General features: G+C 41.2%; 1 protein-coding gene across 4 annotated transcripts in view; it reads left to right on the plus strand.

Moving 5' to 3' along the window:
• RP1 (RP1 axonemal microtubule associated) overlaps nt 1-21017 on the plus strand; it is a 192610-nt gene that overhangs the window by 46666 nt on the left and 124927 nt on the right. For all 4 annotated transcript variants that reach the window (XM_035125531.3, XM_060277835.2, XM_035125532.3 and 1 more), the window contains 11 exons: nt 506-584; nt 1500-1575; nt 3333-3409; nt 3754-3785; nt 4134-4263; nt 6598-6701; nt 8597-8770; nt 9611-9823; nt 11878-12055; nt 14985-15116; nt 19476-19678. In XM_035125531.3, coding sequence (XP_034981422.3) covers nt 506-584; nt 1500-1575; nt 3333-3409; nt 3754-3785; nt 4134-4263; nt 6598-6701; nt 8597-8770; nt 9611-9823; nt 11878-12055; nt 14985-15116; nt 19476-19678 — 1398 coding nt within the window. The remainder of the gene's footprint in view (nt 1-505; nt 585-1499; nt 1576-3332; nt 3410-3753; nt 3786-4133; nt 4264-6597; nt 6702-8596; nt 8771-9610; nt 9824-11877; nt 12056-14984; nt 15117-19475; nt 19679-21017) is intronic.

Here is a 21017-nt window from a genome sequence, read left to right on the forward strand (position 1 = left end):
GGACATTTTTTTAAAATCGTATCAGTAGGGACAGTTCTAATATGTAGGTTTGGAAGGTCTTTGGCCAAAGTCAGTTTGGCTAGTGACCCTAGGTAGTTTGTCTGAGATGTTTTTCAGCAGACTGGGGTAGGGTGCAACCAGCCTGCTCCACTCCCAAGCCCCACCCACTTGCCACAGCTGGATTAGCCCAAGATTCAAATGGTTAGCTGGTGGGAAAGCCCACCAATTCAAGCAGCTGGCCAGGGGATTCCTCAGCTGCCAGCCACCCACCTCAGTGTAGCAACTGATCCAAGGGATCTGAGCCCAATGAACAATTATTTTAATTCGAGTGAGTTACTGTGATTAACAAGAACTATTTTTGCCATTTACTACACAGGCAGAAACTGGTTTGGGGTATCCATTCATACTTATGTGCTTCACTGACCACATAGACTGACATCAGGGAGAGAGATCTAATGCTTTTAACTCCGAAAATTTTCTAATCACTTTGATTGTTTGCTTGCAGACTGATATATTTTTACTTGAAGCTGTGCACCTTGGAAATCTGCATAGAATTGTTATAGGACACAATGGACTTGGCTCAGGTCAGAAATATCAGTGCAGTGAATTCTGTCAACCTGTTTTGCTGACATAGAAATGATGACAAGTAGCCCGTTTATATGACTGTTGGACTCACAGAAGCTACATATTTTTTTATTTAAAAAAATGACAATTCAACATTTAGGACAAGCAGGTTATATTAGGAAAAACATGCCTACCATCATTTGTGAGAACTGTGACAAACTGGACATTCAAACTGTTTTCACACATGATTGTGTACACATTTTTTTACATATTTTTCCCCTTAAACTTTGTGTAGGGAAACTGTAATGTTTGAAGGGGTAAACTGATTTTCAGCCTTTTACTGAGAACTGCAGCATAAAAGAATCAATCTTCTCAGTTATGTTTTGTGCTTGTCAATATACAATTCTCCCAAACTGGTGACAATCTGCATTGTGTACCTCTGCTTTGATTGGTTGATGATTGAACCATTACTTTTCCGTGCTCCTGCAGTATGCCACAAAATCACACTGCCTCACAGCAGTTTATCATTCAGTAAGCACTGAAGCCTTTACAACATAAACTGTAGGATTAGGGTTTTTTTCTCTACATACATTCCATTTTTCCCCTTAAAACATCATAGAGAAAAGTTTGCTAATATGTAAATACTATTCATACGTAGTAGAAATAAATGGTCCACAGATGTGTGTTGATCATTTGATTATACAAGACTTGATTATTAGCAGGTGAGCATGTGCTCAGATTGAATGGAAAAGGTGAATTCAAGGTGACATTGAGCAAGATATATGTTTTGTTAGCCCTGTGATAACTCAATCTAAAGCATCACATGCATTCTTTGTGCACATTTGATCTGGTCCTTAGTAACAGTCATTTGTGTGTGTGTGTGATTAGTTCACTATTAAGAATGGAATCTTTATCATCTTCATAATTCCTCCTAGGAAATGGTTGGTTTCTGGAGAAAATTATAGTCAAGGATCTTATCACCAACTCGGATTATAACTTTGCGTGCCACAGGTTTGTGAAGTTTTGAATTTTGAAAAAGATTCCGTTAACCAACTCATAATGTTAGACCTCATTGTATGTGATGATCAGCTACGATCTTCCAAGAACCTGTTGTTACTTAGAAGAATTGCATAGTCTGAATTTCATAGAATCAAAGAATTTTAGAGTTAGAAGGGATCCCAGGGGTCATCTAGTCCAACGCCCCTGCAATACTGTTTGCTTATACTCAATAGTGAAGAAAATGCACTGGCACCACTCATAGGCACACTCAACATTTATTATCTCACCTGATCCAGATATAGCCTTTAGTACTTAAAGAAGATTATGGGGCTTACCTCACAGGTTCTGAGAAAAGACCTGGCTCAAACTGAGTCTTCCCTAGCAGATTCCAAACATTTTCTCATCTTTTGACAATTATTTGTATTTGTATAAAAGAAGATGTTTCTATTTAGTGAGGTTGGGAAAAGGCTTACTGTTTCAAACTATGAAGCAAAAATTTCAAGGATACAGAACACCTGTTATATGTATGTAGTAGTCAAATACTATGGGTGGTAACATTGCATATGATCTTTTGATCAAATCATGGGGTGTAGAACCTGTGCGTCTTGCAGTATTGCTGGCCTACAACTTCCACTGCCTCTGCTCATTGACCATGCTGGCTGGAGCTGATGGCAGCTAGAGCCTAACAACCTCTGAAGGGCCATAGATTTCTCAACGCTGATGTAAGAGAGATTAGATATGCCACATCGCCCCCTCCTGGGCAGTCAGGAGGGGGCGATCTCTTCATTAACCACAATGCGAAGGGAAAGTTCCTCAGTTGCTTGTGGGGTGTCAGGGAATACAAGTAATTATTTCTTTACCTCAGTCACCCACATAAAACAATGAAAGCAGAACTCATCCTCTTTTCATAGACCTTAGCACAGGTCTACCCCCAGCTAATATTCCCTCTCAAGCTTTGGCCATCCTTTTTTATGGAGGCTGTTCCCATACTGTATTGCATGAAGTGTTCTAAATATAAGCTCATCCATGCAACCCAGTACAGTACTGCAAGTTTATTTATTGGAAGTAAGTCATTTGATGGCAATGGGACTTGCTGCTCTCAAATAAGGCTGCTCCCAAACAAGGAAAACCCAGCCAGCTGGGCAGGGTACAAACAAACTTCTTCTTCATCTTCATCTTCATCTTCATCTTCATCTTCATCTTCATATTATTATTATGGCATGCAGGATTTTCACAACAAAACATTATGAATGACCCGTTCATATCTATTTTGTTCTTTTACCCATTCATTTCCTTTAACATACAGATTTTTAATCTTCCTATATTAATGCTAGCCCCCAATCTATTGATAGAAATAACACGCCCCTCAAGAGGTTAATGGCTTCATCCAGTAGAGATCTTTCAGTACAGCTTTAATTTTATGGCAATCACATTTTTTTTTCATACACAAAAGGATTGTTTGTGCCTGTACTTGTGTGTGTAGCTTTCATTCTTCACACAGCTGTGCACCAGTTTTACAATACTGTACTGAGATTCAAGTTTCTTAGGGGAAAATACTCATTTTTAAACTTCTGAAAGTTAACAAAAAATGTTGCTCTTTTAAAATATTTTCCAAGGGTAGATCTTTATCTGGTCCCACAACCATGTTTCTGATATGTAATCTAGAGTTGGCCAAGCTAATAACCCAGGTTCATTTTAATATACTTGAGTTTATAAAGAGCAGCATGGAAATATGTATTGTTATTATATAATGTGTTTCCCTCCCAAAGGTGGCTTGATCAAGGAGAAGATGATGGCAAAATTGTGAGAGAACTGTATGTCACTCTTGATGACACATTTGCTGGGAGTAAGTATAAACCACTGGCAGACAAGAACATTTCATGAGCCATGGCACATTCTGGGTGTTTCAATGTTGGTTGTGTGTGCAACCAGTATATAATTTCTTTGATGTTTAAGGTTTAGCACCGATACCCACTTCAAAGCCTTAAGGCTTAATGAGTCTGAGACTGTATTCTTATGCACATTTAGTTGTGAGTAAGCCTAATTGAATGCACTGAGACTTACTTCCAGATCAACATGCGTAGGACCACAAAGTTTCACTGGAATTACGGTATATAGGATTTAAGTCTTGTTGATTCTAGCAAATTTTCCCCTTAGACTTTACTCATATTGGTGTTTTTATTTCTGTAGGACAAGAGTTGGAAATCAAAAGAGCAGAAATGGTAAAAATCTACCTTCTATCCTTTTTTTAAATCTTTAAACAAAATTATTAGACCCATTTTAATCATGCTGTACGACATCTGTGGGCTGTGGCTGTCCATATGTTTCGCACAAGCAATCTTTGGGAGGGGCCATAGGTTTGTAGCAGAAATGGACACTGTGCAGGCACAAGGTTCAGTCCTTAATTAGCATCTCAAGCTAAAAGGTCATGGGTTGATGGACACCCTGAAGAACTTCTACCAGTCAGAGCAGACAGTAACAAGCTAGTTGAAATTTATATTAATTCATTGTAAGATACTTGATGTGTTGCCTTTTGTGTGGTGATTAGTCGTCTGTCTTTCTTTAACCAGTGGGCAGCTGAAAAATGGAAATTTCAGAAAGGCAATACACTTCAGTTTTACAACAAGGTATCCCATGGATTCATATACCTATCTCCTGACGGAACTGTTCATGCCCGTGGTGACAAGAAAGATAAATATGGTAACTTTGTTATCTCTTCTTTATGATCATGGTAATTTTTGTTAACCCTTTTTGTGAAGAGGACTCTCTAAACTCATTTTTGTAGATGTACCGTACAGAGTTAAGACAGTAGATTATTTAAACAAAATTCTTTGTTTTGTCATATCATCGCACATTTTAAGGCTAAGAGGAAGGGGCAGCTGAGCCTTTGTTGTACGGGCTGTAGAACCACACAAAAATGCTCACATTGGGTTTGTGTAGCTTCACAAATGAGAAACAGCAAAGATCAAGCCTGGAAATTGCTCTCTTCATCCCAGACACTTTCCCCTGTAATTCTCTCCCCCCCCTCTCTCTCTGTGTGTAAGGTAGTTCGTAAGACCTAACTGCTGATCGCAGCAGTGTACACTACCTGCTCAAAATGCTGCAAGGTCATTTCTCCACTCCACACTGTGATTCAAATTGTATCTGCACATCATTGTTTGTATCAGTATGGCTGGGTGTGTTTCGATGTCACCCACTGTCTAGTCACACTAGCGGGCAAGGAGAGGGCATGGATGTCTCATACGGCTTATGTTTTTAAATTAGATCAAAGCTGGTTTGGGAGGAAAGCACATCAAAATGCAGGATTTCTGAAGAAACTACAGTACATGGTAGATGTGGATTTTGGCTAATGTGATGTATGCCCAGCTTCACAAATCAGTGGTGGGGTGTGTGGTGGATGCAGACTAAACACCCACACACAGTCAGAATTTTACATTTACCAGTCTGAGATAAACTCTAGTGAAGCTCAGCAAGGGCAGGCAGAGGTAAGCAACTGTCTGCACCACAAATTGTAGCTGAAGCACAGCTAAGATGAAACATTTCCTTGGACCATTATACTGACTCCTAACATCATTACTAAAGGCGAGAAGGACTTCTGTTATTAGTCTGGGTTGGAAGAGAATGTAATGCTAGGGAACTAAGTTGGAATGTAGCTGTCATCAACTGCTAATTGAACTCACAGTGCCGAAAATTCTGGCAGTTATATGTGCTATGTTTGACTGTCTGTTTATATGATTTTGTGATAATAGCAACTGAGCTAAGTTCAGTTTCTCTCCCTCCCCCCCTCTCTCTCCCCCGCCCCCTTTCAGTGGGTGAACCTGATTGTCTTTTCTTTCATCCCAGGATCCATAGCTACCCTGTTTCCCCCGGGAAACCCCCGTATTTTCTTACCGTTTCCCGCAGGTGTCCCGAATAGCAAAATACCCCATATTCCCCCGGATTACGGAGCTCCTGTCGGCAGCCATGTTCTTCTGGTGCTGCGCTGGCATCGGAAGTCGCTTCTACTCACTTTCGGACATGCGTAGAAGTGACCTCTGGCACTGCGGACATTTTGGAAATGGGCACAGTGGCATCGGAAGTCACTTCTACGCATGTCCGGAAGTGCATAGAAGCGACCTCCGGTGCCACGGCGCTCCTGATCCTGGATTTTTCAATCCAGAACTTGGCACCTATGCCAGGATCATGGAAAAAGTAGTATGTTTGTTACTACTGATGGGTGATATTTATAGTCCTACAGAGCAGGGGTAACCAACCTTTTTAGACTTGTAGGCACATCTGGATTTTTAAGTGTGTGTTGAGGGCACTGGGTAAAAATTAGATCCAATAGAATTAATTTGGGGTTTGAAAAGTACATTGAGCTAAAAGAGGAAGTTGGAAATAATGTCACTCTTCCAAGGGGACAGGGAGCGGCCTCAGAGGCTCCATGGTAATGAGATGGTCATCAAGTTTGCCCAAAGGCCACCACATTGGTGACCCTCACTATAGTATAGAGAAACACAATATGGCTTGTTATGTTGAACTATACAATGGAATATAGTTGTGCCAGTGATGTTGTGCTTCTGTACAGTGTCCTGTTCTGTCTTTTCTCAGGACAGAAATTCTGTTTCCCCTCTGTGGTGATGCATGGCCTCCACACACATATGAAACTATGTGCACTTCACCAAAGAGATGAGATGAAAGTTGTCTCTTCAGACTTGACAACATGCAGTAGAAATAAGCAAGACCCTCAAATTTTCACCATACATTGCCACATGAGTGACCCAAGATAGCTAGTTATCATGAGTGTCTCAGAGCAGCAAAGAATGGCACTAAGACAAGAATAAACATTCCTGAGAGAACAACCTTGATATAGCAATTTCACCACCAGGACCATCACCAAAGAATATAAAAGCCTCACATTTCATCAGTGAGAGGAACAATATATTTCAGAAGGAGTAAACTTCATGCTGTCTTTTGGGTTTTAAGAATGAGAACATCCCAGACAAAATGCTACGAAACAGCTGATCAGGTTTTTTGTTTCTGGTTTATTTTTAGGTCTTTTTGATGTGACCATCAAAAAAGGAAACACGTGTGTGTTTAGAAGTCACCCAGTGCCACACTTAGCCCTTGGCTTTGCTCATGGTTCAGTTGCTGGAATGGTATGAAGCTGCTCAGGTTTTTCCCCTGTGTCTATGAATTTCCCAAAATGTAAATTGTATCGCAAATATAAAGGTAAAGGAACCCCTGACCATTAGGTCCAGTCGAGGATGACTCTGGGGTTGCGGTGCTCATATCACTTTACTGGCTGAGGGAGCCGGTGTACAGCTTCCGGGTAATGTGGCCAGCATGACTAAGCTACTTCTGGTAAACCAGAGCAGCACACAGAAATGCCATTTACCTTCCCGCTGGAGCAGTACCTATTTATCTACTTGCACTTTGATGTGCTTTTGAACTGCTATGTTGGCAGGAGTAGGGACCGAGGAACAGGAGGTCACCCCGTTGCAGGGATTTGAACCACCGACCTTCTGATCGGCAAGCCTTAGGCTCTGTGGTTTAACCTATAGCGCCACCCATGTCCCATCACAAATATAGTGTTCACCAAAACCAGACGTATGTGATGAATCTTATGAACCTTGCCTCCCCACCCCCATTTGCAATCAGTTTTTGTTTATAAATACAGTAGCTAAATATTCAAATATAAAGAAGTTTGTTTTCAGGATGAGATTATAGGGAACAAATTGTGCCAGTATATTTCAAGCGACTATTCTCAAACTGTTGAAGCCTTCAGGATTTGTCCCTGCAAATGTGTGATACTATTTTAGAGTGGATAATAAGAAAGAAGTAAGATAGTTGCTTGTTTTCACTATTTAAAATAGCAATGTAGCTTTCTTTTATGCATTCTCACTGAAGCATAGTGGGAAAGCTATATTTGTGACATATTAACAGTTCTTGAGGGCCTTTTGGATTGAAATCATGCAGAGGAAGTGGAAATAAATAAAAGGTTAATACCTTACATTTTGTGGGTGGGTTTGCATTTCTAGGCTCCATGATTTTGGTTCAGTCGTCTCTCTTTGGCATAACCAAAACTACTAATGCTGCTGATAATGAGAATTTACATAAAACCATAGATAGGATAAAATATGGCAAGATCAGGAACTGATTAATAGGCAGTGCAGTCTTCCCAGCCTGGTGGGAGTTCTTGTCCAAAAACAAAGGGAGAGCACCAAGTTGACAAAAGCCAACACAGTTTAAAGAGAGAATCAGATGGCAGTGGGGTGTGGTTCTAAAAAGCCTTGTACCACAAACAAGTCTCCTTTGCCTAGAGTGTTTTATTCCAAAGCTGTGCACTGTGCTGCTATATTTTTATACTATTGCATATTAGTGCCCCTTATAATTTACTTAATATTATGCTTTTAGCATTCTAGCTAAGAGCACCATCCATAAAACCACAGTGATGCCTGTAATGCTGGAGGATTATCCCACAAATCATATTTGCTGGTTTGGCCTTAATAATGTCTGTTTTTTTTCTTCATAAATACAATATAATGGGATTTCACTCTTACGAGAAGTCACAGATAGTTTCTACTGGAGACAATGATAAGGTGGAAATCTTAAATTTGAACTGAACTGCCAAGAGACTTTGGTTCTAGAGTCTGACCTTCTGATTTGAAGCCTTCTGTGTGACTTTTTGCAGCGTTGTTGTTGAAGGTGCTAAGGTACCCTTTAAGAAATAAAGAGAGGTGAAATTCTCTGGATACTTAATATCTCCAGATAACGAGATCTGAAGACTTGAAATCCTGCACTGTCCAGCAGTGTCAGAATGCAAGCCTGAAGGCAACAGAAGGAAAATGTCCCCATAGAAACTAATGTGTTAAGGATTTTATAAATTGTTGAAATAAATAGTGAATAATAAATGAATAACCGTAGGGTGATCTTTCGTGCTTATGGCAATCTGCAGTTGGCCCTGCAGTTTGGGTGCAAAGAAAACCATGACTTTTTATCTGGCTCAGTTCTCAGCCTAATATACTGATTAGTCCCATCTTGCCCTTATTAGAACAATGGTGACGTCCACTGTGAGCTGCAGGTTCACATTCAGCCAAGTCGTTGTGCAATTCTGGAATCTGTCCAGAACCCAGGGCAAATGGTGACTTTCAATCTCCAAGGCACTGTAGCTGATGATGCCACCAGCTACGCAGGACTGACAAAGGAGTTTGTAGTTCATGTTAAGGTAAGATTGGAGGAGAAAGGCAATTGGGTGGTGTGTGTCATAAGCCACTGCCTTAACTGGCTTCAACAGATGAGAGAGGTCTCTCCACCCACTAGGTGGAGCTAAAGACTGCAATTGTCAAAATCACTGTGTGAAGCTAGGGTTCCTTTTTAAATCCCTTTGTTATTCCTTGGGGCCCTGAATAATTCTGCCATACACAACCAAAAGGCATGTGAGGTTGTGTGCAAAAACATATAAAAACCACCAAGTTCGATATGTAGGACTGCTTTACACTTCGTGTGTGGTTCCCTCCCACTTTCTACATGGAAATAATATCTGTGGGGTTTTTTTTTTTTAAAGCTGCCACTTGGAAAGTTGAGCACAAGTTTTATTTTCCTGTGAAAAGATAAACTTGCCACATAGGTTTTTTATTTAATTGGAGCAAAATAAATATATGTGCCACATTTCCCAAGTGCCGCATTTCTCTTAGAGCTGAGAACTAGGAAATACTTAGGGTTGGTTTTAAGCAAGCCACTATCTCTCAGACCCCCCTCTCCCAGCATCTACTAATCCGGCTGAAGTAAGTGGAAGTGCAATCCTACACATGACATCTCCTCAAAAGTAAGTCCCAATGAGTTATTTGACACTCACTTCCAGGTAAGCTGGTATAGGACTGCAGCCTTACTTGCTTGTATCAAATGTGTGGGAGACCTGCCACCATAAAAAAGCGAAAATATTTTGTGATTTGCTGTGGGTAACAAGGATTGGAGAGTCATTGCACTGGGATGAAGGGTGAAGAAGTACAGAGCTGTTTGAAAGGCCATATTATTTACAGCTGGTTCTTTTTTTGGTGATTTCTAGGGAGTGTTCCACAACAGTGCCATAATTTTGCTCACTACTAGCTACTGCCAGTCTCTCTGCCTGAGGCCTGATGGGAGCTGCAGTGGCGCAGGAAATCAATCTGACGACTCCTACTGGAGAGTACATAAAATCAGCTCTGGGGTTTGCATGTTTGAAAGTGTAAAAAAACCAAGAATGTATCTGAGGATCAAGGATGGGCAGTGCAATGGAATGGTAAGGAATTCTTCTTCATGCTTTCTCTGTGGATGTGAACAGAAGAAATGTGCTTTCTTCTTCTTGCCAGAAGAAGAAAGCAATTTTAAGTGTGCTAACATAGAAGAACCTGGCTAAGACTTGACAGTACTATGATTTTTGTTTCCCAGCAATATGGTAAAGATTATATGAGACAGGTGTCATAATATGAAAGAACCACTGGCTATGGCCTGAGTAGGGTGGGATTCTTGGGAGGAACCAGGCAGGGGTGTAGCAAGGTGGGGGCGGACTGCCCCAGGTGTCATCTCAGAGGGGGGTGATATTCAGTGGGTTGCCCGCGCATGACTTCCACCTACCGTGATCTGTCTGGGGAAGGGTGGGAGCTGCGGCATTCCCCCCTTCCACCTTTGTTTTTACAGCCCTGCATTCCCGGTCTGATGGAGGAGGCATGCAGGCATGCAGGGAGGGAGAGGACACGAAGGAGGCAGGCAAGAAAAAAGAAAAAAGCTCAACAACTTAGGCTGGCGGCGGGACGATGAGTGGCATGCAAAAGGGCTCCAGAGTGGGGCTGCTTAAAATAGCGGCCGCTCAAACACTGCTGCTGCTGGCACCAACAAAGGCCAGTCCCATTCCTCCTCTAGGCAGGGCGGGGAGAAGCCAGGAGGAGGGAGGGAGGAGGCACTGCTGCTGCCGTGCGAGGGAGAAGGAAAGAATGTGCATGCTGGCGATCCACGCGACAATTCCCGGACTGTCCACGGGCCAGATCCAGAAGGCAATTGGGCCCGATCTGGCCCGTGGACCTTAGTTTGCCTACCCATGACTTAGGCAAACCCTGGAATCCCCAAAAAAGCTCAACAAAAAGATTTCAATGTGGATGTGTGTGACAAGAATTTTTCCGCACCAGGTACCACCTGAGGTGTGGCAACACGAGAGCAGGCCTTTTCTGTGGTGGCTCCCTGCTTGTGGTATGCTCTCTCCAGGGAGGCTTGCCTGGCACCTTCATTACATATATTTAGGTGCCTTTGGCTAATTAAATATTCTATGGCCTTTTGAACTGTTATTATGTTATGTATTTTTGTGTTTTAATATTGTAAACTGCCCTGTGATCCCGAGATGAAGGGCAGTGTAGAAATGTAATAAATAATAAAAAAAATAGGAAAGATTTAAACTTTTTTTTAGAAAACAAGGCCTGTTTTATCTGTAAGGGGTTAACAACCATGATTATGTAAAATGTTTCAGATAGTCATGCTAATAGTTCCTGTAGATAGAGTGTGCCTACCTTATGAGTCTCTCTCCTCCCCATGGATCAAATTGATTAACTGTGGGTTTCTTGATAATAATAATGTTAAATCTGGTTTTAAAGTCAATGCAAATTGCTTATTAAAGCTGGATGGCTGCCTATAATATGCCTGAAGTATTGTGTCTAATAAGTATCAGTAGATATCTTTAGTAATGTGAATGTCGATGAATATACTGAAATGGCCATTATAATGTTGTGTCAAACAGTACTATTAATAAGATGACTGAGCTCTCAGGCTCTTAATAATGGCTTCTTCAGAATAGAGATAGACCATTAGAAGGATAAATAGTAATATTACTTTAACTATTATCCTGGGAAGCCAGTAGGAGACCTGATATTTTGGAAGCTGTGTCAGATTCTACAGGAAATGTTATGTTTAGAAATCCACTCCATGTTTTAAAGTCGTTCAGTATACCAAATTTGGAGCAGATCTATCTTTGGCTTAAGGTTTTGCTATTTGTAGGTTGAACAGGGTCAAGCAGCCATGAGAGATTCTGATAGGCTGCATTCTTTGTTTTGTTTGTACAGATTTATTTAATTAATCAGATTTCTTCTGTCTTTAACATCTGTTCTGCATCTTTTGACCACTGTATATGAATGCTTTAGCTGAGATTCCTTCATTGCAGGGGGTTGGAATAGATGACCCTTGGGGTCCCTTCCAACTCTATGATTATATGAACTCCCTTGCCTTAATGAGAAATTTACCAGAAAAATAATCTTTGTATTGATGTGTGGACACATTCAGCTGATTTCTTGTTATGCTACTTTCTTACAGGGCACAGGAGATGTGGATTGTCATTTTAAAGTGGAAAAGAATTTAGAAAGTGGGTCTGTAAGCCTAGAATCTGCACGAAACAGAGGGATATATGTAGGTCTCCTCCCTAATGGTCAGACCAAACCAGTTGTTCATACTGGAGAAAGCAACATTTGGTTTTACCCACAAGTTGTCAAATGTATGTCACATTCTAAATGGTTGTTCTCTTACTTTAAAAATATTGTTTGCAGTCTTTTAAGAAAGATAAACATTGATTGAAACAAAGATGAAAACTGTATTTGAGGCACTAATGCAGGGCCTGTTTATGAAGCATTTGCTCTATCACACTGCAATAATCAAACATTAAAACTATTTTAATTAATGCAACTCAGTTTTATTGTATTGATCAGGCAGCCCAGGTGATTTGCAGGAGCAGCCCAGGTAAGAGACTGTGTCATTTCTTGTAAAAGGTAAAGGTAAAGGGACCCCTGACCATTAGGTCCAGTCGTGACCGACTCTGGGGTTGCGCGCTCATCTCGCATTATTGGCCGAGGGAGCCGGCGTATAGCTTCCAGGTCATGTGGCCAGCATGACAAAGCCGCTTCTGGCAAACCAGAGCAGCACATGGAAACGCCGTTTACCTTCCCGCTGTAGCGGTTCCTATTTATCTACTTGCATTTTTGACGTGCTTTCGAACTGCTAGGTTGGCAGGAGCTGGGACCAAGCAACGGGAGCTCACCCCGTCACAGGGATTCGAACCGCCGACCTTCTGATCAGCAAGCCCTAGGCTCAGTGGTTTAACCACAGCGCCACCTGGATTTCTTGTATCCCATTGCAATTTCTCAGTATGCAGTCTACAAAATATACCACCCTAGAACCAGGTTCAGTCAAGAATTGCATTCTAGAGGGACACTTTTAGTTGAACATAACTGTGACGGACAGCAGAGCCAGACCAGAGTATGGTGATGAAGTCCTTCAGAATTCCACCAGAGTGCTGGAACCTCTCTCTGATTGGCTACCAAGACAGCTAACCAAACAGGAGGTGTGGAGCAGCACTTTGGGAGGAGCAGTTTCTGAGGGAGTTTTTAGACAGGGCTTCACCTGAGATGGGAGACAGGGATTAGGATAGGGTTTGTCTGAGGGAGTTTGGTTCAGAATTGAGTTTAAAATCTGCTGTGAGGAGAATATCTATAGCTAGAGGAAGGAGCCTCATAGCTTAGATAGTAAGACTGTAGTGAGAGTCTGGGGTGGTGGTGTATACAGACAGGAGTTAACTGGAGGGCTGAGTCTGAGCCAGGGGAGGTAGCAGGTATGTAGATACAGTCTACATGGGTCTCACCTCAGTCAGGAGGGGAGAGATCTTCTAGAAAGAGAAGACTCCCAAACCAGTTAAAAAGAGTGTGGTGATCCCCAGGGTGTTATACTATTTGAAAAATACCTCAGGCGAGCTAAGTTTTCCCTCACACAAGAACCCAAAAAGATAACTGGTGGTAATTTAGAAATAAAATTAATTGGCTACCATACAATAGGTTCACTACAGGTTTAACTGAGGGCAGTCAGAAGTGGTAGATCCGTTAAAGTTACTTTCCACTTAAGCGTCATTAGGAGGCAATGCAGCACTGCCACACTTTCTTAGGTGGACTAAGTAAGCCAGGTTTAATGTGTGTGTGCACACATCTATCTATCTATATACTCATATGGTAGTTTTATCTCACAGTATTACTACCTGGCCAGAGCCCTTAGGGAAAGGATATATATTTTATCATTCTGAAGAAATAATAAATGAATGCATGATCTTGCATCCAGACTTTGCTCCTGCAAAGTGACTTTTGCTGATTTTCTTCTCCCCAATACCACCTCGTGCACAGTACTAGAGGGTTGGGAAGAAGTCGCCCTGGGACTGCAGGGTGTGAGGGAATAGGCAGACATTACCTTCCTCCTTTTGCTGGATCAAAGGCTTTCCACGGATGGAAACAGCCTTTCTATCTGTGGAAGGCGAAGTCTGGATCCATCCTGTGAAATGGTCTCATTTAGGATCACATTTAGGCCAAGCCATTAACCAACCTTCTTGCATTTCTTTTTCCTTTCCTCATCACTGTGGGTAACAGGTATGACCGGGTTGTTGTTTTTTTGCATGCTCTGAGGAGTAACTATTCCTATCATGTTTTTTTGACTTCCTGGGGGTATCGGGTTGGGGGAAATTAATTCAGTTGTTCAATTTGTATTTCTTGTCACAACTTGGCATAATAATAATAATAATAATAATAATAATAATAATAATAATATATTATTTATACCCTGCCCATCTGGCCGGGTTCCCTCAGCCACTCTGGGCGGCAGGTAGATGAATGCTGGAAAGAGCCTATTAGAGACTGGTGTGAGGGATTAAAGTATATGAGAGCAGGTAGAGAAGGTGCCTTGTTGTTCAGAGATGGGAGAGGGTTTGTTAGCTGGCCTGCAGAACCTGTCAGTGGCTGTGTGGCTGGAGTCCTCTCCTTGACTGAAAATACTGAGCTGGACCATGGGAGTCACTCAGTGGTACAGCCAGACCTGGCCCCAGGGGAACTGGAGTAGTTAGACCTCTTCTCCATCATAACCATATTTAATTATTTCAATATCTGTAAGTTTAAATTTTTCAAAGTTGCAGCTTATTTCAAGGAAGATGTGGCCCATTTAAAATCTATAACTCTACATCTGATTCCTCTTTGCTGCTATAGTACGTATAGGAGCAGAGCTTGGTGGACTGTGCACACATTAAATTTTGGCTGAAGAAGGCTTATGGCAGTGTTTTCTTTTTAAAGAGAAGGAAACAGAATTATGTGGTAGTGGAATATACCTCAGGGACAAGCCACATGAAGCATACATAGATGATAACACATAACTTGGATTTCCAAAGCAGTAATAGGAATTTATTACCATCTCATTTTGTGTAGGGAGATATTAAGGAGTGAGCTTCTAGGAGAACACACTCAAATATGTATATCTTCCATGATGCATAAAGATAAAAAATGCATTCATTATATGATATACTGAAAAACTGCATGACCTATTGCCCTCTTGAATTTTTGGGATGTTTCTAGAGAAATAAAATATGGTGACCTTTAATCCTCCTTTTAATTAAATTTCAGTTGGCAGAGAGAAGCCTATGGGAACATCTGCAACGCCTGCTCAGCAGAAAGAAGTGATCAGAGAATCTAAACACCAGCAAGCAGGAACTCAAAATTTAGTGTCCTACAGATGCCCAGATTCTCCTCCCTCAAGTAAGGGATCATGTAAAACAATAGCCCTATAGTGCAGCACTGATGTTGTCTTGTTTCAATTTGGCACCAACCCAATATGCCACTAATTGATGAGACTTGATTTTTCTCACCACTTAAACTCTACAGTGAGTTGCAGATGGTGACCTTATGCTGCCATAGAGCTTATGCCATCTGAAATCCCTCCAAGTTATGGATAGAGATGGCCAAATATTTTTGCTTTCTTTCACTTTCTCATTTTTTCAGTCTTAAGTTCACTTATCCATGTTTCCACATCAGTTTACAATTTAAAAAATATATAAGTTCTCATGAAAATTCATCACAACTTTTGTGCAGGTTTCTCCTACTACACACATTTTTCAATGCATGTTCCCCTAATATTCACCATTCTGCAAAGCAATTTTCCTTAATACAATGTATTTTTCTTTTTAAAAAACAAATACATGCATTTATATGCACATCAAACCATAGTAGATGCATTTTTGTACACTTAGCTGAAAAACTGCATTGCAAAATCTGGATAAGTGTGAATTTTCATAGACAGTTGTGTTTCAGTTCATGTATTGTTTTGGAAAGTGCAAACTAAATAAGTTTGTCTTCAAATGTTGACTGAACTGAATTTTTCCACCATTCCTAGTTATGAACTCTCTGTCATATGGTGCTAGGCATTTGGAGCTGAGCTACTAGGAGATTGAGCAGAGCTTTGTTTTAGATAATTAATTCAGTCCACAATTCTTTGTTGTGTATTAAACATTCTTTGTACTCTTCTTGCACACAGGAAATTGTTATAGCTGCTTTTTTAAAATCTTGAATCAGGATTTGGTATGCCTCTTGCATACAAAGCACATTCTCTGCCTCTATTGTTGCTATTTTAATAACATGTGTTCATCCAAACTGATTGGGTGAGGAGAGGGGGGAAAATGGGGGGAAATGTTCTCATGATTGAACCCTGAGTAAAGCACAAGGCCTTCTCAAAATCTAAAGTAGCATGGTTGTTCTCTTTGTGTGGATTGTGCTGGCTTCTATGTTATATCTTTAGCCTTTAAGTTAACACAATCCTGATTTGTTACTGTAAAGTTCACTCTAAGTGTCAATACCTTTACTCAACCGACCAATGTTTACAATGTTAGGAGTTACTTTTGAGCTACTCTTCTTGAAATGCAAATGCTTAAGGCAAAAATTAAAAAAAGAGATAAGGCCTGCATACAGGCGGACTGTGTGAACCTGATAAAGTTTAATGTTCTTTCAAACAAAGGAGCATCCATTATATTATAAAGCATCTAGCCCCAAGAAACAAGGCAATGAAAAATTCAGCAAGAACTAGCTCACAATTTCAGCTAGGAAATATAAAGCAACTAGATTGCAAGGTTTCTATGGGAATAAGTTTCTGTTTATTTATTTTGATCTAGATGCATTATAACCAGAGACAAAAGGAAAAAAAGATTTTATGAAGCAGCCTGAGTTACCCATCTATTTAGCCTTTAGAATTTTTTTTTTTGTCATGGTGGATTTGCATCTTGATCCCCTGAAGTGTGACTAATCCAGGGTAACAATCAAATCTGGTTTTCAGAGTAGAACATTTTTAGCCTGTAGGAAACAAATGTCATTGGTTTACATGTCTCCAAAGAACTATTTATAACACAGAACTTGCAGAGCATTATTTGCGTATGGATTTTCTAAGGAAAGTTCATCATCATGGCAAGACCCAGGCATTATCTACAGTTAGGTCACATAACATCACCCATTCCCTCAATACTTCAAATAGCATAATCTTATTTTCCTTCCTCTTTCTCCAGCCTCTTCAGGTTTCTGGCCTAAATGCACACATTCTCAATTGTAATCAGATTCAAGCTAGTATGACTGACTCATCACTAATGGTGTATGCCAGCTTTCACCAACCTAGTGCCCTCCAGGTATTTTTGACTGCAACTCGCATCAGCCCCAATCAGCTGGTGGGAATGTGGTCCAAAACATCTGAGAAGCAGCAGGTTGGCAAAAGCCTTAGAGAATCATAGAATTGTAAAGTTGGAAGGGACCCCAAGGGTCCTCCGCTCTACCCCCTGCAATGCAGACGTCTCAACTAGAGCTTACATGACAAATGGCCATTCAACCAGCTACAAATCCACCTCTCATTGGAAATGGGAGGACCACCTGAAGGAGACTCCACACCACAGTTCTCTTATTCTTAAGTTGAATGGCGGCCCACTCCATTTCCCAGTGGCAGGGATGGCAAGAGCCGGCACCAGAGCACAGCTCTTTTCCATTCATATAAGGCTGAGAAAATCAGAGCCAACAGCCATCTCTAGGCATCCTTCCCATTTCTTGATGAGAGTTTCTCTACAATTGTCATAGGGAAGTCTGGAGTAATCTTAAATGGAAGTTCAGAGGATGTCAGGACAATGCCCAGTTAACTGGGTTCTGTATTTTAATTGAGCTCCATAATTTTAAATGATTGCATTTGTTTAATCAGTTAATGTTGCAGCCCTTTGCTTAATAGTTTTCTCTTCTGCTGCTTCTGTTTTTGTTTTTTAAAAAAACAGATTGGAAGTTCTAATAATAGTGATGAGGTTATTTATGTGTTTCAAACTGAACAATGTATTAATTTTTGTTCCGGAACTCAAAATGTATACTTGAAAGATTGCTGCTTCTTCTTTTTTTAGCAGTCAGTTTTGAGCACAGAACTAGGGCTTCCACACCATAAATGTTAAATGATACTTATACTTTCCCACTTTTTTGTGGAAGTAGGAAAGTGTTTGTTCTAACAGTGATATGCTATCACACATGAGGTGGAATCACACTTTGAGAGCTTCTGCTATCCATTCCCCGCAACCACTTTGCAATAGCACATTTCACAAGATTGCTGTCAGCTTCATTTGCTACTCCTGACACCAACGGATTCTGAATCATAGACTTCACACACACCCTCATTCTTCGAGAAATAAATGATTCAAATAATCCATAATTAGCTCGCACAGGTTTTAAAACAAAGAACTGCTATTTCAGTTTTACTGTCTTTCTCCCATGTTCACTTTTCTGTAACCCATGTTTCAGATTTCAGGTTTCTCAATGCTCATCAGTCAGGTGATTGCACACTTGACTCGAGCTCAACTGCTTCTTATCTCATGCCGTTGGGTACTTTTAGGTGTCCGTTCACTATGTTTACAGCAGGTTCTTTTTAAGCTATGTTCTTATTTTATGAGATCATAAGACTAGGGCCCATCCAGTCCAGCATCCGGTTCTCACAGTGGCCAACCAGATACCTGTGGGAAGCTTGCAATCTGGACATGGGCATAGAATGTCAATTAAATCAGCCAAAGTCCTGGTTAAGAAAGAATGTTTTTTCCAGTGTTTGGTTGCATTCATTCAGATCTTTCCTCCACTTGCATTCAAGCCGTCTCCCAGCTTGTTTCCTCGCCCTAAGCTCTGGAGTATACCAGAGGGCCAAACAGACTCCACAAAGTGGGAGAGGACTCTCAGGAGCCATTGTATCAATAGCCTGAGTCATTTGGGTGTTCCAGAGGTTGGTCAGGGTTTTGTCAGGGGCGGCAGTCCTATCAGCCAGAAAACCCCCAGAGCTGTTTGGAGTCCCACTGGATCCATCAGCCTCTGAGGGTAGACCTTCCTAATAGCCCCCCTCCCTGCCTCTGAGAAGGGGAAAAGGTCTGACAGTGATCTGACCATGACAAGGGACTGGTGTCAATGTCCCCCACCTTCAAAGCACCCTCTTCCTGCCCATTCAAGAAAACAAGGCCCAGAATGCGGCCAGACATGTGTGTGGGGCCAGTGACAGCCCCATGGTTGTCATGGTGGTCATGAAGTACTGAGCCACCTCAGAGAAAGCTGCCTCAGCATGGATGTTGAAGTCTCCTAGAACCAACAGTCTGGGAGTCCTCGACACCATCTCCGAGACCAGCGCTGTTATCTCAGGGAGAGACTTCAGCATTATAGTTGCCCATGGCAACTATCACTATGTCGGGCACCACTGTTCATTTTTGGGAGATTGAGTTATTTGCTCCACACTGCAGACCCTTGAAGAAAGGGGTGGGGATGTTGGGGAAAAAAATCAGTGTCTAATTGGCAACCTGCTGCACATAAACATTTAATCACATGTGGAAGTTGCAACATGGAGTACTTCACTACAGACTCAAAAAGGTGCCTGCACTGTCTTGCAAGGACTGCACTTGCTGTCCTTTCCCAGGTTTTAAACATTAGTTACGTCAGTTATCCAGAGCACTGTGATTTGCACATACCTCATATTGTGGTTGTTTTCAGTTCTCTGTCATTTGCTACCCATGTGTTTTGGGAAAAGGCCTTCAGACTCATGTTTATCCTGAACTACTATTGACATTCTGTCCTTCACAGAGGATATGAGAAATATCCAAGATGGCGAGTCTCCTTTTCCTTCAGCTGATAAATGGAAAGTGTCAGTGCTGACAGGAAATGCAGGAACCCGAGCAAATGTCACTCTCTGGATATATGGAGACAAAGGGGTTGCTGGACCAATAGCTCTTGGCAAGGACAACAGAGAACAGCTGTTTCTACCCAGGATGGAAGATGTATTCCAGGTAGCTAATATTATTTTGCAACATATTTCCTACCCACACAAGATCATTCTTTCCAGTGGTAGGGAGAAGAACTTCCTCCTATATTTACTGCCTCAAATAAATTTATCTAATGTCTTTGGATCCATCATTAAATCAGCTGAATGTATATAGGAAATGGCAGCTGGAATTCTCTTTCCTGCCATATCTCTGAGAGCAGGGGAAACTGCAGAAGCAAATTGTTTTCTTTAAGACAATTAGTTATAGGCAATTGGTTGAAAACTTGTCTTTAAAACAATATGCCTTTGTCGAAATCATAGGTAATGAAAGGAAAGTAAACATCTTGTCTAAGGAAAGGCATATATTGCTTCTGCAACATTTTTTGGTACTGAAATGTCATCTTGTGAACAGTGATGTAAAAGAGGTAATTCATAGCTGGGTCTGTGAAGAGTGATAAAAGGGTTGCTTTTCAGAAAGAAATAAGGAGAGAGAGAAAAGGGCTTCATTATAAGAAGTTACAAGGTAATTGTAGGCAGATTACGCCAGCTTGAAATTTTAGGACCCACTTTACTAAAATATTTCAGTAACTGGAACTGGACCATACTGCTTTCATGTTAGAACTGTCTTAGAACTATTGGAACTGCCCTTGGAAGGACAGGATAAACAAAACCCTTTCTAATCATAGCAGGAGTGACTCTTTCTGAGGGTTAGAAAGAATTTTTTCATGTAGCTCATAGGGTGTAGTGAGCTACTCAAAATCTCTTTCTGTGCCTTTGCCAAGGCTGTACTGACAGAGAAAGGATGCTGATGTTTCACTTAGGTCTTAGGCTTTCTATTGGTGGGTTTCAACACCTATCAAATCTGGAAGACCCAGTCCTTTCTAGCTGTGAATGCTAGGACCACATTGCATGTTATGCCTGCCACAGGATTATAAACTCTGGTGAGCGCTCCCCTCCCCACCCTTAATATTTGGGGACATTTTACCCATTGTGACTTGCCATGCTCAGGGACACAGAAACTAACAAGGTGATGTTGCAACATCACAGGGTGTAGTGTTCCTCAGATTACACATGATGGTTGAAAATTCTGTTTTCAATGGCATGCCTGTGGGGCAAGTAATGTAGGGGAGAGTGTAGGGATTTGGCTTTTTCTGATTTGGCCTCATCTGTCTCTGGCTGTGGTAGTTTGGCTCTCTTCTCCTCTCCTCACTCCCAGGGACCTTAATAAACAACCTGCTTGAACATCCAGAGAGGTAAAGATTGTGGTGATTTGAACTTCGTTTTTGTGGCTTGGCTGCCAGGCATAAAGGTTAGACTTGCTGCCCAAATTGTTTAAACTGTTCTGGAATGTGGATTGACTGCTG

The sequence above is a fragment of the Zootoca vivipara genome, chromosome 8 (assembly GCF_965207765.1).
Source record: "Zootoca vivipara chromosome 8, rZooViv2.hap1.1, whole genome shotgun sequence".
In the NCBI taxonomy this organism is placed as follows: domain Eukaryota; kingdom Metazoa; phylum Chordata; class Lepidosauria; order Squamata; family Lacertidae; genus Zootoca; species Zootoca vivipara.